Source organism: Pipistrellus kuhlii, unplaced genomic scaffold (genome assembly GCF_014108245.1).
Source record: "Pipistrellus kuhlii isolate mPipKuh1 unplaced genomic scaffold, mPipKuh1.p scaffold_m20_p_20, whole genome shotgun sequence".
Taxonomy (NCBI): domain Eukaryota; kingdom Metazoa; phylum Chordata; class Mammalia; order Chiroptera; family Vespertilionidae; genus Pipistrellus; species Pipistrellus kuhlii.
This window is the reverse complement of record NW_023425516.1, coordinates 14,939,035-14,953,400: the sequence shown is the minus strand read 5'-3', so window position 1 is coordinate 14,953,400 and position 14,366 is coordinate 14,939,035. Positions and strand designations below refer to the sequence as shown.

General features: G+C 51.4%; 1 protein-coding gene and 1 non-coding gene across 8 annotated transcripts in view; one reads left to right on the top strand and one right to left on the bottom strand.

Annotated features, from left to right (window-relative positions):
• The window catches only part of CAMKK2 (calcium/calmodulin dependent protein kinase kinase 2), a 44,581-nt gene that overhangs the window by 10,999 nt on the left and 19,216 nt on the right, over positions 1 to 14,366 (bottom strand). For all 7 annotated transcript variants that reach the window (XM_036449312.2, XM_045585583.1, XM_045585581.1 and 4 more), the window contains 11 exons: positions 14,117 to 14,164; positions 13,381 to 13,434; positions 12,310 to 12,361; positions 9,431 to 9,564; positions 7,803 to 7,839; positions 4,805 to 4,826; positions 4,576 to 4,664; positions 3,307 to 3,506; positions 2,601 to 2,654; positions 387 to 460; positions 199 to 286 (listed from right to left, as the gene is read on the bottom strand). In XM_036449312.2, the coding sequence (XP_036305205.1) occupies positions 199 to 286; positions 387 to 460; positions 2,601 to 2,654; positions 3,307 to 3,506; positions 4,576 to 4,664; positions 4,805 to 4,826; positions 7,803 to 7,839; positions 9,431 to 9,564; positions 12,310 to 12,361; positions 13,381 to 13,434; positions 14,117 to 14,164 (852 nt within the window). The remainder of the gene's footprint in view (positions 1 to 198; positions 287 to 386; positions 461 to 2,600; positions 2,655 to 3,306; positions 3,507 to 4,575; positions 4,665 to 4,804; positions 4,827 to 7,802; positions 7,840 to 9,430; positions 9,565 to 12,309; positions 12,362 to 13,380; positions 13,435 to 14,116; positions 14,165 to 14,366) is intronic.
• LOC118725766 lies at positions 9,951 to 10,052 on the top strand. The gene has a single exon (XR_004990110.1). It is a non-coding gene; the product is annotated as a U6 spliceosomal RNA (small nuclear RNA).

The window sequence follows — 14,366 nt, the reverse complement described above, 5'->3', positions numbered from 1 at the left end:
GCCCCCAATCCTCCTCCTCCTGCGCGGGGGAGGGCAGCGGTGCCAAGGAGGGCGTGGCGCTGTGGATGTGAGGCGAGGGGCCTGGCCAAGGCGGGGTCGAGCCACACAATTCCAAGCAGAGGACGACGCAGGCCAAGCCGCCGGCACGCGCACGCACGCGCGCACGCACGCCGTGGGGCCGCTGCGGCTCCCGCGTACCTTGATCTCGGGCACCATGATCCTGGACTCGGGGTTCTTATCCAACATGCGGGTGATCAGGTCCTTCAGGTCCTCGGCTATGTCGGGCCTGCGGGCGGGAGACACGTCAGGAGTCGGAGAGTCAGACACGCGGGACCCCTGGGGGCTCGGGGCGGGAGGCGACGCGGGGCGGCTGGGGGGGTACTCACTGGTCTGGGAACTCCAGGGCCTGGCTCTTGATCTTACTGTGCAAACACATGATCCGCTCGTCCATGAACGGGCACTGCGGAGAGAGGCCCGAGCGGCCGTCAGTGGCCGCCCCCGCCCTGTGCTGGCATCGCTCCGCGTGGGCCGCCGCAGGGAAATGAAACAGCCCAGCGGCCTGATCTAGGGGAGGACCGTTCCCCTCACACTCCTCACCCACCTCCTCGGAGAGCAAGGATAACTCCAACAACTACTCAGGAGTCGTCACGGTAACAGCAGGGGCTGGCCGGGGCTTAGTCCGGGCCAGGCTCTGCGCTGGTTTCCCAAGAGCAATGTCTCATTGGCTGTTCCCTCTGCCTGGAATGTTCTCCCCACCAACACCGGCCTGGCTTGTTTTCTCCCATGTTTCCGGTGTCAGATCCACAGGCACCTTCTCTGGGAGGCCTCCCTGAGCTCCTGTCTGAAGCAGATAACCCCCCCCCCCACACCTTCTCATCATAGCACCTGTCCCTGGCGTTTTACTGTGTGTGTGTGTGTGTGTGTGTGTGTGTGTTGTCTAACTCCTGCACTGGAACAACAGCTCCAAGAGGCCTGTCTTATTCACTGCTGTCTCCCCACTGCCCAGGAACATGCCTGGCACCGAGCAGGCTCAATAAGTACGCGTTGAATGAATGAGTACTTGAATGGTTTCTGTCAACCCTCTCGGTAGCCATAAGGAATGGTAAGTATTGTTCTCATTTGATAGGAGAGAAAAACAAGAACTCGGAGAGGCGCCAGGTCCTGCCTGGCGAGCACAAAGCTGGGATGTAAGCCTAGCCGAGGCTGATCCCAAGGCCCGTTCATGCACCACCTGCTGGTGACCAAGCCACGCTCTCACCCAGTGGACGGAGGGCCTGACCCAGGAGCCCAGGAAAAAGCAACCGTTATGACAGTGCTTGGAAGGTTGGGGAAAGTCTCAGAAAGTGGCCTGGTCCACTCCTGTCCAGGGAAAATGAGCTCATTAACAGCACTAGCCCGAGATAGCAATTTGGATGACGCCGGTGTATATTTGATAAGCTCCTTAATTAGTACACTTAAGATCTGTACATTTCATTGTATGTAAATTTTACCAAAAAAGGGGAGGAGGAGGAGGAGGAGGAGGAGAAGCACCAATAAACAGTGAGCTCTACCTAATGATCGCACCCTGAAACATTCACAAGTGTAGAGATGTGGGTAACTTTGAGATATGTAAAAAAAATAAATAAATAAGACAGACTGAAGATAGATAGACAGGTGATACAGCAAGATTCTTTTTGGTAGAATCCAGATGGCAGCTGCAAGGGTGTTTACTGTACAATTCTTTCAACTTCGCTATGGGATTGAAACTTTCTGATTACGTGTTGGGGTAAAGGGAGATTACAAACTCCTTTATGTCCTCACAGGACCAGTTTCTTAAGTTTTCCTCAACAGGAGCACAAACTCACGAAGACGGAAAATCCATGTTTTCACAGCTCACATAATCAACCTGAACTTCAGAGTTAAAAACAGAAGCCCCAACCCTAGCTGGTGTTGCTCAGAGGGTTGAGCGTCGTTCTGTGCACCAGAAGGTTGCCGGTTTGGCTGCCAGTTCGATTCCCAGTCAAGGCATGTGCTCAGGTTGCAGGCCTGATTCCTGGTCAGAATTTGTCAGGAGACAGCTGATCAATGTTTAGCTGATCAATGTTTCTCTCTCACATTAATGTTTCTCTCTCCCCCTCTCCCTTCCTTTCTCTCTAAAAATCAATAAAACATATTTTTTAAAAACAGAAGCCCCTAAATATTAATACTATTTAAAAAGGACAAAAAAGAAAAAACAGTATTCCCTAAATTAAAAATGCCAAGTGGATTTTAACTTCCACTCCAATCCTATGCTTCCCACAGACAGCTTCTAGGAACTGCTGAGAACATCAAAGCAGTATGGGGCTCGGGAGAAAAAGTGCAGTTACTGATTAGTGATGTCTGTCTTGGTTTTGGAGTGGGGAGAGGGCAGCATTTGCTGTCCTTGCCCTAAATCTATCAATTACTTACAACCTCGAAGAGCCTCTGCCAATACTTCTGTTTTAAAAGATCATGTTTTCACAGATATGACTATCATATGCAGATAATGTACATTTGGGAAGGCATCCTTTCTCATATTCAGATCTAACTGTGGAAATAAAAATCAGCCACACTCAGGAGGCAGGACACTCCCACACTGTTACCTGGCCAAACACAAAGCAGTAGAGTGTCACACCCATGGCCCAAACATCCAAGGCCTGCAAGAAAAAAAAAAAGGAGCGTTGGGTGAGGGGACGACGGTGGTGAAGGGCATCTATCCCTTTGCCTGTCCGGCCTCATCTCCTCCAACTTTCCTTTGGGGGAACCATTTCTCCTGGATCCAGGCTATGGAGTTGAGGTGGGGTTGCTCCTGCCCCCAGCCTCTGGGTAGGCACATGACCCAGGACTGACCAATGAGAACACCACTTCCCCCAGCCAATGAATGGGCCAAGGATAGGCACATGATCCTGGACTGACCACTGAGAGCACCACTTCCCCCAGCCAGTGATTGGGTCAAGGATGGGCACATGACCCATGCTGGGCCAATCAGAGCCAGTTTCAGGATTTTTGCTAGAGCTCTTCCCGAAGACCAACAATCTTTCTACTGAGGCTGGTAAACTGACAGCAAGATGCCTGGAGCTGCTGATGGCCAACCCTCCTGGGGAGGAAATCAATTCAGGAAAGCAGACCTAAGACTGCGAGATGGATCCCTACTTGAATCTCTGTATCTAAATCACCTCCTGAAGCCAAATGCACCCGCTCATTTCCATGATAATAGATTCAGCCACCATGAGTTGGATTTTTTGCCCCTTATAACTGACGGAAAAGGATGCAGGCAGAACTCAGCATCTCTGGCAGGTCCAAACCCACCTTCCCGGAGAAGATTTTCCGGGTCTCGGAGAGCGACTCGGGCGCCATAAAGGCCGGTGTGCCCACCGTGTTGGAGAGGAGCGCGTCGCTGCCCTTGAACTCGTTGCTCACGCCGAAGTCCGCAATCTTAATGTGCCCGTCTTCTCCCACCAAGAGGTTGGAAGGCTTGATGTCCCGGTGGATGATCTTCTGGTAATGTACTGAAAGCGGACAGACATCAGACGGGAGAGAGGGGGCAAGAAAACCACGTGAGGAGTTCCACGTGGCCCACACAGCCCAGAGGCGGAGACAGGCCGGACCCCTCCGCTCTCCCACAGCTCCATCCTCTGCCCATCCTCCCCTCTCTGAGATCTGCGGGACACTCATGGCGCTGAGAGATAAGGGGAAAGGAGGACCTCCTTGGCCTTCCCTCCGTCCTCGAAGAGGAGGAGGGAAACGCCAGCTGCCGACAGCGATTAGGAACTAAGTTGCCCAGGGACGGAGCACGGAGAGTTTTTGTGGAGAGTGGCTCCCAGCTTCAAGACTCAAGATTTGTGACAGTCGAATATGTTTCCATTTACTCGGCTGTCACGGTCTACACTCAACCTGCTCGTCGATTTGAAGTGCGAACCATGAAGCAAGACTTGGCTAACTGCTCCCGCCCGGATGTTGGCCCACAGGGGAGGCCAATCCTATAGTCTGCGAGACCCAACTGCATTTCTGTGGCGTGGATGGGGATGGGGATGACGACGATGACATGGGGGTAGGAGGAGCAGCTTCCTACGTTGAATGTCCAGTCTGGGGCCTAGACCTGTGTTCACTACTTCCCGCTTACACAATCCTAACGTGACAGGCATGGGTAAGAGTCAAAATGCTTAACAATCAGAATCAGAAAACACCAGCCCATCAGAACTACTGATGTGCACTGGCTGATGGCAGCCCTGATGAGAGACACTTTAGTCCCATTTTACAGATGAGAAAACTAAGGTCCCGGGAGATAAACAGGATCCTCTCCCCTACCCTCCCTCCCCCATCAGAGCATAAGGGACAATGGAAGTAGAGTCCCCAACAGGACCCTCTGGCCATTGCTCCTAATTTTCCCGTGTGGCAGGAACAGGTTCTGCCGCCAGCAGCACGGCCACAGGCGGGTTCTCTGCAGCTCCCCCCGACTCTGCATCTCCTCACACAGTTCTGTTTCCCACCCACCTCTTCGAGCTGGAGGAGGAAAGTAAGAAACGCCCCGTTTCCTGCCCGCCCCCGGGAGAGACTCCTCTCACAGGCCCCGCTTACAGTACTCGATGCCTTTGATCAGGTCCTGGAAGTAGAAACGGGCCTGGTCTTCAGAGAGCGGCTTGAGGGTGGGCACCTCCATCACAGGCCTGAAAGGTCGACACACGCGTGAGAGGCAACACTTACGCCCGCCTGCGCGCTCTCACTGCCGGGCCCAGTGTCGCCTCGCTCGGCTTCACAAGCCCAAGAAGCCGTGGGCAGCGGCCCGGCCGGGGCTGGGGACACTCACCCTTGGTTGACCAGTTCAAACACTGCAGGGAAGAGAAGGGGGAGATGGTTACATTGGAAACAGGAAATCCATCTTCCTCGCCATCAGTCTCTCCTCCCAACCGCCCCTACAAGCACCAAGAAGCACGGAAACAAGCAGTGGGACCGGAGCAAGAAAGAGTCCATTAAACCAAGCTGCTCCATGTCCTCCTCCTCTAAGTTCCCACCAGGAGGCGAAGGGCCAGAGGTTTCGGATGTCCCTAGGACCCCAACCTGGCTGTACCCTCAAATACCCCGAGAAAGCAAAGCAGGGAGACAGGAGACAGGCCGGGTCCCAGGGATATGGCTGATGCGAAACTCTGTCAGTTTGAAGGCACCCAACCCCAATGTCGATTTACTTCAGCCCAAAGACTAGCCCCAGGGATCTTAAAAACTCTAGGAATGAAACTAGCATGAACAGGTTTCAACAGCCCCTCCCCAGTTCTCCAAGCTGCTGGGCCGTGGCCAGTTACAGACCAAGAACAGTTGGTAATGTGGCGCCAACTCAACACTCTGGGCAGACAGCCCTCGGACCCTTCCTGACTCTCAGTTCAAACCAAGGCCTCGGGCTGCCTCACGGAGCCCTTCTGCACGCACTCACAGGGGACACGCACAGGCTGCACCCAGTGCCAGCCCTGTGTGTACGGAAACTGCCCCTGGCAACTGCTAATCTGCGTGGTCTCCATGGATTTGCCTCTTCTGGACATTTCCAATGTAGGGGATCCTACAACACGGACTCTTTGTGCCTGGCTTTTTCACTCAGCACAATGCTTTCATCCATGCTGTAGCATTTATCGCTGCTTGGTTACTTTTCGTGGCTGCATACTATTCCACTGTGCGGGGCGGGTCACCTTTTGCTTATCCATTCATCAGCTGATGGACACTTGGGTTGCGTCTCCTCCTTGGCTGTTGCGAACAATGCTGCTGTGAACATTCATGTGCGAGTATTTCTACGGATAACTACTCTCAAGGCTTTTGAGTATGTACCCTGGAATTACTGAGTGACGTGGCATAATTATTTTAGTTTTGTTCTGCTTGGGCAAACAGAACTGGGAATATGACGCCGTACTTTAGGAAGTGAACACCTAGCGTAGTGAGTTTCAAAAATCAAGTAGAGATGGAGCTGTCTATGGTTCTAGAATCATCTACCCGCGTTGGAGTCAACGCATGGAAGAAACCAGAACGTTTTCCCCCCGAAGCTGCTCTCCAAGGGCTGAGGTGCCGAGGAGGAAGAGCCTAAGCCGCAGACAAGAAAAAGGCTTTCATGTTCCACGCAGAAAAGGAACGTGCCCCCCCACCCCTAGGGCCCCTTCCTATCTTTAAGTTCATCAACCGGCATTGAGCAAGACAGAGGCAGGGCAGACCCGTCCCGGCTTCAGACTAAGCCGAGGCTGCAGCACAGAAGGCAAAGCCACAGACAGGAGCGCTGGTCCCTCGGCGCTGGCCTTTCTTGCCTCGGTTACGTAAGTCTCAACTCCCAAGAACTGCCTCGTGAGTTCCTGCGCCTCCTCCCTCCCACCCAAGCACCATAAATCAGCTGGCGTGGGGGAAGCTGGCCTGCCGAAACAGGTCTATTTTCAGTCGCTCACAGTTTAACCACGCTTGCAGCCGAGCGGTGGGCTGAGCGGTGGGCAGGACCGTTCTAATCTCTAGAAATGCTGGTCACATCCTCCTCCCTTTGGGGTCAGGCCCGCAGCCGTAGGACCCTGGCTGATACCTCCTATGGGCTCACGGGTTATCCTGGAAAGATTTCCAAAACCGCCCGAGTCAAATCCCAAAGGTCAGCCTGGCTCCTGTCACACCACCACCTTAACCAGTGAGAAACACCCGGCTGGTGCGGCTCAGTGGTTGAGCATCAACCTAGAATAGGAACCAGGAGCTCAGGGTTCCATTCCCGGTCAGGGCTCAGCCCAGCTGTGGGCTCGATGCTTAGGCTGCAGGCTCGATCCCCAGTGTGGGGCGTGCAGGAGGTAGCCGATCAATGATTCTCTCTCATCACTGACGCTTCTCTCTCTCTCTCCCTCTCCCTTCTATGAAATCAATAAAAAACATATATTTTTTAAAAAATGAAAAACCCTATCTGCACCACTCTTGTGAAAGCCTACCCAAGCCAAACATTATCTGGACAGGTGACCTGTCAATCACCTATTCAGGGGCCCAACAGCATGCTGTTCAGTTTCGAACAATCCTGCCCTTCTTTCCTTCATCAGCCTTTACTCTGGGGGCTGCCCAATGTCCTCACCATTTTTTTTTTTTTTAATGAGGCTTCTGAAGACATGCCCAAGTCCTTCCATTTCCATGTGCAGTGCCCAGGGCCCTCTGTGCCCCTCGTCCCCAAGGCTCCAAATGCCCCACCAGGGCCTCCCACACCCTCAACCTCATCTCTTCCCTCCGGTTTACTCAGCCCCAGCCACATTTCTGTGCAGACACACAAAGCTCCCACCACCCTTTGCACCCGCTGCTCCCTCTTCCCGGAATGCTCTTCCCCAAAGGCAACAGGGCTGTGCGCTGGTCAGGTGCTTCCTGGTTAGCTCCTATCGGAGGCGGGCCCTCCATCTTTCCCCCCCATCACCCTGTTTAACCTTCTTCAGAGCATCTGTGTCAAGTGGATTATCTGGCTTATTTAATAGGGGTTGGCTGTCACCCCCAAGTAGAATGTCAGCTTCCTCCTCATGTAGGAAAGAATGTTATCTTTCCTACTCGTCACGGCATCCTTCGCGCCTAGAATAGGACCCAGCGTATAGTAGTTTCTCAATAAACATTCGCAAGTGAGTGACTAGGACATGCAGATAAATAAAGTCCCAGCAAGAACTGCCTTCCCCCTCTTGCTTCAAACTGTGGGGGCCCGGCTGAAATGGGAAAGGAGAAGCTGTCCTTGGAGGGAGATGACGGGGCCAGGGGCTGCCTCCAGAGTCTGCCGGGCCTTCAGCAGTCACAGCCGCCTGAGCAAGGGTGGCAGAAGACAAGGGCTCAAGTCTTACCCATGTACAGATGGTCCTCGTTGGGGTCATCCAGGACCTGTTGGCACAGCCACATGGAGCAGGCAGAGACAGGAGCAGGGCGAGGGAGAGAGGAGGAAGAGATGAATGGGGAGGAAGCGGCATCCGACACAACCACAAGGGTCCAAACTCTCCAGGGTCCGAAACGCCCAGAAAGGTGTCAAAAGGGAGGGGGCAAATCCTCCCTGAGAAACGTCTTAGGTTGAAATAAGAGCCCCACCTGTCTCCTAGGAGACAACTAAATGGGTCCTCAAGGTGAAAATACAAATCCTGCCCCCCTTCTCCCCAGCCCCGGCAGGACATGCTGCCTCCCAGCGTGGACTTTCTCTCTCTCCTTCTCTCATGGCCTCTGCTTCCCCCTGATCACTATGGCCACCCTTTCAGAAACCACATGACACGTGATATCACAACAGGTTGAAAGTAGGAGCAGATACCAGAATCCAGTCATCTTCTCGTAAGCCAGACATCAACTACAACAAAAATTTGCAAAAATGTAAAACTATGCCCGGCCCATGGGGCTCAGTGGTTGAGTATCAACCTATGAGCCAGGAGATTACAGTTGGATTCCTGGTCAGGGCACATGCCCGGGTTGTGGGCTTGATCCCCAGTAGGGGGTGCACAGGAGGCAGCCAATCAATGATTCTCACCATTGATGTTTCTATCTCTATTTCCTTTTCTTCCTCTCTGAAATCAATATATATATATATATTTTTTTTTTTTAAAGTAAAATTAAATTGCCGAAACTGCTTTGGCTCAGTGGATGGAGCGTTGGCCTGCATACTGAAGGGTCCTAGGTTCGATTCCGGTCAAGGGCATGTACCTTGGTTGTGGGCACATCCCCAGTGGGGGGTGTGCAAGAGGCAGCTGATCAACGGTTCTCTCTCATCGATGTATCTAACTCTCTATCCTTCTCTCTTCCTCTCTGTAAAAATTCAATAAAATATATTTTTTTAAAGTAAAATTATGCCTCTCTTCTAATTCAATTTTTTTGTTCAAATAATATAGTTATTATTCATAAAAAGATATCACTTACATTAATATGAAGTATGATTCTTGTTCTAAATAAACAACTTTAGATTTCTCAGTTTTAAATTAGAATGTGGTGAATATTAGTAAATATTACCCACATAAGAAAAAAAAAAAAATTGGGGGTTCTCCAATCATTTTTAAGAGCATAAACGAGTCCTGAAACCAAAGTGAAACAACTGCTGGCCTGGAGCCAGGGCTGGTGAACTCCAGTGTACAGCCAAGTCCTGCCCACCACCTGTTTTTGTAAGTAAAGTAATGTTGGAACACAGCTATACCATTTGTTGACATGTGTGTGGCTGCTTTTGTGCTACAACTACATATATATGCAGTAGAAAAAGAGCAGCTCCAACATGACAGAAATGAGTGAAGGACAAGCCTGAGAATCCATCTGAGCCTCAATTTCTTCATCTGTAAAATGGGAGCGACAGTCTTAGGAGGGGTAAGGGCTGCATGAAGTAACGGGTAATAATTACTACTCAGCCCTGCGATAAGCTATCAGCAGTGGTGTGGCTCTCCCCGGAAAATACCAGAGCCATAACAGAGCCAGACCTCCTTGGTGTCTCTCCCCGCCCCCGCCTCACCTCCACCAGCTTCACCACATTGGGGTGGTCCAGCTTCTTGAGGATGGCAATTTCCTGGTACACCTGCTCAATGGGGCCCCTGGGCTGGATGCAGCCCCCGGGGGCTGGCCGGGCGCCTCGGGGCGGGGGGCGACCTGAAGAAGACACAAACCAGCTCAGGGACAGGGTCGGAGTGACTGACGCCAATGGGGGCTTCACACAGCCTCCTCCTCATCTGTTTCTTCTGCAACTGGAAACCAGCAGGGCTGGAACCATGGTCCTGTTGCCCAGCCTTCTGTGAACCCCCTCCTCCCCATCCCAGGCTCCAGGGAGAGGCAGGAGTCCACTGAGGGGCGTAGAGGAGAAGGCTGGGGTCTGGTGTGGCAATCTCAACGTGTCAGGGTGAGTCCATCCCTGCTCCTCAAAGGATGCCTCTCATCTCCTTAACTCTTGAAATATCAGAGACAGAAAATGAAGCCAGAAATAGGAAAAGATGTAAGAGCCAATGAGACAAAACACAAAAACAAAAGATGATGCCACGTGCTCGCTTTGGCAGCACGTCATTAAAATTGGAACGAGGCAGAGATTAGCATGGCCCCTGTGCAAGGATGACACGCAAATTCATGAAGCGTTCCATATTTTTTAGGTGGGGGGGAAAGAAAAAAAAGATGATGCCACATAGGCAGGCGGAGTTCATCGCTTGGCCCTGCAGTGACTGACAGACAAAAGGCCACAGTGACGGAAAGAGCCTCGGTTAGAACTCATCATATTGCGCACCCTCTGTACGCCAGCACCTAAGCGTGAGTCACAGAACCAGACCCAGACGTGACCATGTGTGGAAAAGTGGAAGCAAGGTACAGGGCTCAGAAGTGGGGTGTGAAGAGGAGTGCGAAGGGAAAGGGAGGGAGGGAAGGCACTAACTCTTCTTACAAAGCAAGGAGTCAGGAGGCACTGGCTATACCTGTTGGAACAGGAGGGAAGTGGCAAATGTAGTTAACCAGAGAGGAGCTAAACATTGCACTGGCTGGTTGGGAAAGGGAGGTTAGAAATGGACTTCAGAGGAAGTCAGAGGTAGATGTCAAAAATAAATCAGCCCTGCCTAGTGGTTCCGTGGTCAGAGCTTTGGTCTGAGCACCAAAAGAGTGGTCTCAGGTTCAGTTCCCAGTCAAGGGCATGTACCTGGATTGAAGGTTCTATCCTTGGGCCAGTCAGGGTGTGTGGAGGAGAGGCAACCTCTCCCTCCCTCCCTCCCTCCCTCCCTCTCTCTCTTCTGTCTCTGTCTCTGTCTCTCTCTCTCTCTAAAACAATAGAAAATATATCCCCAGGTGAGAATTAACAACAAAAAAGGATAAATCAGGAAGTAATGGCACAAGGTATTATCTGACGTGGAGTTCAGACACGCCGGATAAACCAGGGTCCTGGGATAGGATGAAGTGTATGTTTTCTCGTATCTCCTCTCTCTCTGAGGCCCACGCTGACAGTGCTGGTGGGGAGCAGCCTCTGGTACACACACCTGCAGGCCTATCCTCTGACCACAGGTCCCGATTACCAGCTCCACAAAGAGCGAGAAGTGGGGGCTGCCTGGAGGGCGGCAGAGGTGTACAGCAAGAACTGCTGTCCTCCACTACATGCCCTCCTGTGCTTTTCTGGTAGCTCTAGTTCAAATACTTCCTGGTACTTAAAGTTTTTTAATTCACCATTTCGAAACCTGTTGAGGTTGTGTAACAACCACCACCATCTAATCCAGAACCTTTTCAGGCCCCCCCCCCCACCCCCCCGCAAATCCCATACCTACTAATTGTCTTCCCTGCCTCTCCTCACACCCAAGCCCTGGAAACTACCCATCTGCTCTCTCTACGGATTTGCCTATTCTGGGCATTTCATAGGAGCAGAATCACACACCATGTGACCTTTCTGTGTCTGGCTTCTTTCACTCAGCATCATGTTCTCAAAGTCATCTGTGTGACCGTGTGAATCAGTGCTTCGTTTCTTTTTATGGCTGAGTAATATTCCATTGGCTAGACCAGTGGTCGGCAAACTTATGAGTCCACAGAGCCAAATATCAACAGGACAACGATTGAAATTTCTTTTGAGAGCCAAATTTTTTAAACTTTAACTACTTCTAACGCCACTTCTTCCAAATAGACTCGCCCAGGCCATGGTATTTTGTGGAAGAGCCACACCCAAGGGGCCAAAGAGCCGCACGTGGCTCGCGAGCCGCAGTTTGCCGGCCACGGGGCCAGACCACCTTTTGTTTATCCATTCATCTGTGGACAGACATTGGGTTGCTTCCACTCCCTGGCCATTACAAACAGTGCTCCTGTGAACATACACGGACCGGCTTTGGTGGGAACGTGTATTTTTATCCTCTTGGGCGGATACCTAGGAGTGGCACTGCTGGCTCACAGGGCGACTCCATGTCTAACTTTTTGAGGACATGACAAACTTTTCCTCTAAAGGGTTTTTTGACTTTGTAACCTATAGTATGTTAAATACTTTTCTATTCATGAAAGTGAATTTAAAAACCTCAGTAGCGCCGAAACCGGTTTGGCTCAGTGGATAGAGCGTCTGTCTGCGGACTGAAAGGTCCCAGGTTCGATTCCGGTCAAGGGCATGTATGTTGGTTGCGGGCACATTCCCGGTGGGGGGTGTGTGCAGGAGGCAGCTGGTCGATGTATCTCTCTCATCGATGTTTCTAGCTCTCTATCCCTCTCCCTTCCTCTCTGGGAAAAATCAATAAAAATATATTAATCAATCAATCAATAAATAGCTCAGTAGGAGGCCCAGCGCTGCCTTTGGGGGTGTCGGCCCCGGGCACCCTCTGTAGGGGACACCATTCAGTGGACCTTCTCTGTGCAGCCCCAGCCCCTGTGCCCAAGAGAAAGGCCCACCGAACTCACGTGGAAAGCCCGCCTGTCGGATCAGCTTCTTTTTGGATAGCACCTTCATCGCCTGCAGGAGAAGAGACCCCGGTCCAGGTTAAAGCACAGAGGAGAGCGGCCGGGGGAGTCCCCTCCTCGCACAGGCTTGTCCGAGCTCTTGGCTCCATGGCTGTCCTGGGGACCATGCTGTGACCAGAGGGGGTCAAGCAGCAGCAGGTTCTATGGAGGTTGGGCCCCCAGGGTCCCTCCAGCCCTGAAGGTGCCTCCAGGGTTCCAGGTCAGCTGCCCCAGCTGAAAGGGCAAAGCCGAGGGCTTCCTTGCTACTGAACGAGGCGTGAGTGAGCTGGGGTGATGGGGCAGGACTGGCTGGGTTACACAAGGGAAAAGTGCGGGTTAGCGGTTATGCCGCTTGCCTAAGGTCACGCAAGTTGGCACCGGAGAGAGGCAGGATTTGAACCCACATTGGACTGACTCCAGAGCCTCAGCTGCAAGGGCTGTTTGGCTCACTACCTCCTGGTTCTTAGGACTATGGAGGATGTAGAAATGGCAGCCCAGAGTAAGGATATGAGATGTCTGCTGACTTCATTCATTCATGCATTCATTCATTCTTCCTAAGCCATCCCTTCACCTCCCTTTGTCCCCATCTGTAAAACAGAAATACCACTTCCTTCCTAATGCACAAAATACACATGAACTAATAATAAAATGACACAACAGCTAAGAAAACCTTCCAGGAAGCTGAGCGCTGAAAATGAGGTCTTGTCCTAGCATGTTTGGCTCAGTGGATAGAGCACTGGACCACAGACTGAAGGGTCCCAGGTTCAATCCTGGTCAAGGGCAAAAATCTCCATTGCAGGTTCCATCTCCAGCTCTGGTTGGGGTGCATGTGGAAAGCAACCAATCGATGTGTCTCTATCACATTGATGTTTCTCTCTCTGTCTCTCTCCTCCCTTCTACTCTCTCTAAAAAGTCAAAGGAAAAATATCCTCTTGTGAAGATTAACAAAGAAAACAAACAGCCAACAAGAAAAGAAAAGGAGGGCTTTGTCTTTGGACAAGGATGGGGGTGGAGAGGGATGTGGATACTCACATAGTAGGTGTTGTCATTTTCATTGTAGGCCAACTTGACCACGCCATAGGAGCCCTGGATAAAGGGAGATGGCCATGACATATACAATAAAAAAATTATGACCTGCCAAATCTTCCCCGCAATTGCATTTTGTTGGGTCTAATAGTTTTTAGGAAGTTTGAATTAGTTGCCAAGACAGAAAGACTGGATGTAAGAACCTAGATTCCCAGCCTCAGACGGTCTGGCCGTATGAAGGCAATGATCACTTCCATGTGTTAGTTTGCCACAGACCTCACCACTCCCTGCTGCCATACCCAGCATGCTCTGCTCATTTCTATTAGCGCTCTGTTGGCATGTTGAGCTTTTTCAAAATCTATCTTTATTGTAGAAAGTATTACAGATATCCCCTTATAGTTTCCCCATTGACTCTTTCTAGGGGCGTGTGAGTTTTTGACCCCTGTAACGATACTGCCCAGTGGCTAAAACAAAAGCAAAAACAGATGCAAGAGTACCTTAGGGGAGAATAGATCAACACTACTATGGGGATGGCATAACTACCACCAGAGTGATGTGGGATTTCTCAGGACACTTCCTGTGCTTTTGCAGAAACACATTAGTATGATGATATAAAAACAAATAAGACCAGGACTCCCAAAACCTTGCCCGCACCCTTGCCTCCAAGAACTCCTCTCCCACTCCCAGCTCTGATGGCTGCCCCCCACCGTATCTACACATCCTGGCTCCTAAGGATACTTACCTTTCCGATTTCATCCTTCAGCGTGTACTGGTTCAGCTGAACACAATCCTGGAAAGTAAACACAGAGAACATAAACGGTACATTTGCAGCTAGATAAATCTGTCACAAACATCAAGAAAGAGGGCACTGTCCAGCCAGTGTTGCTCAGTGAACTGAACATCGAACCAAGCACCAAGAGGTCGCTGGTTCGATTCCAAGTCAGGGCATATGCCCGGGTTGTTGGCTCCATCCTCAGTAGGAGGCAGCCAAT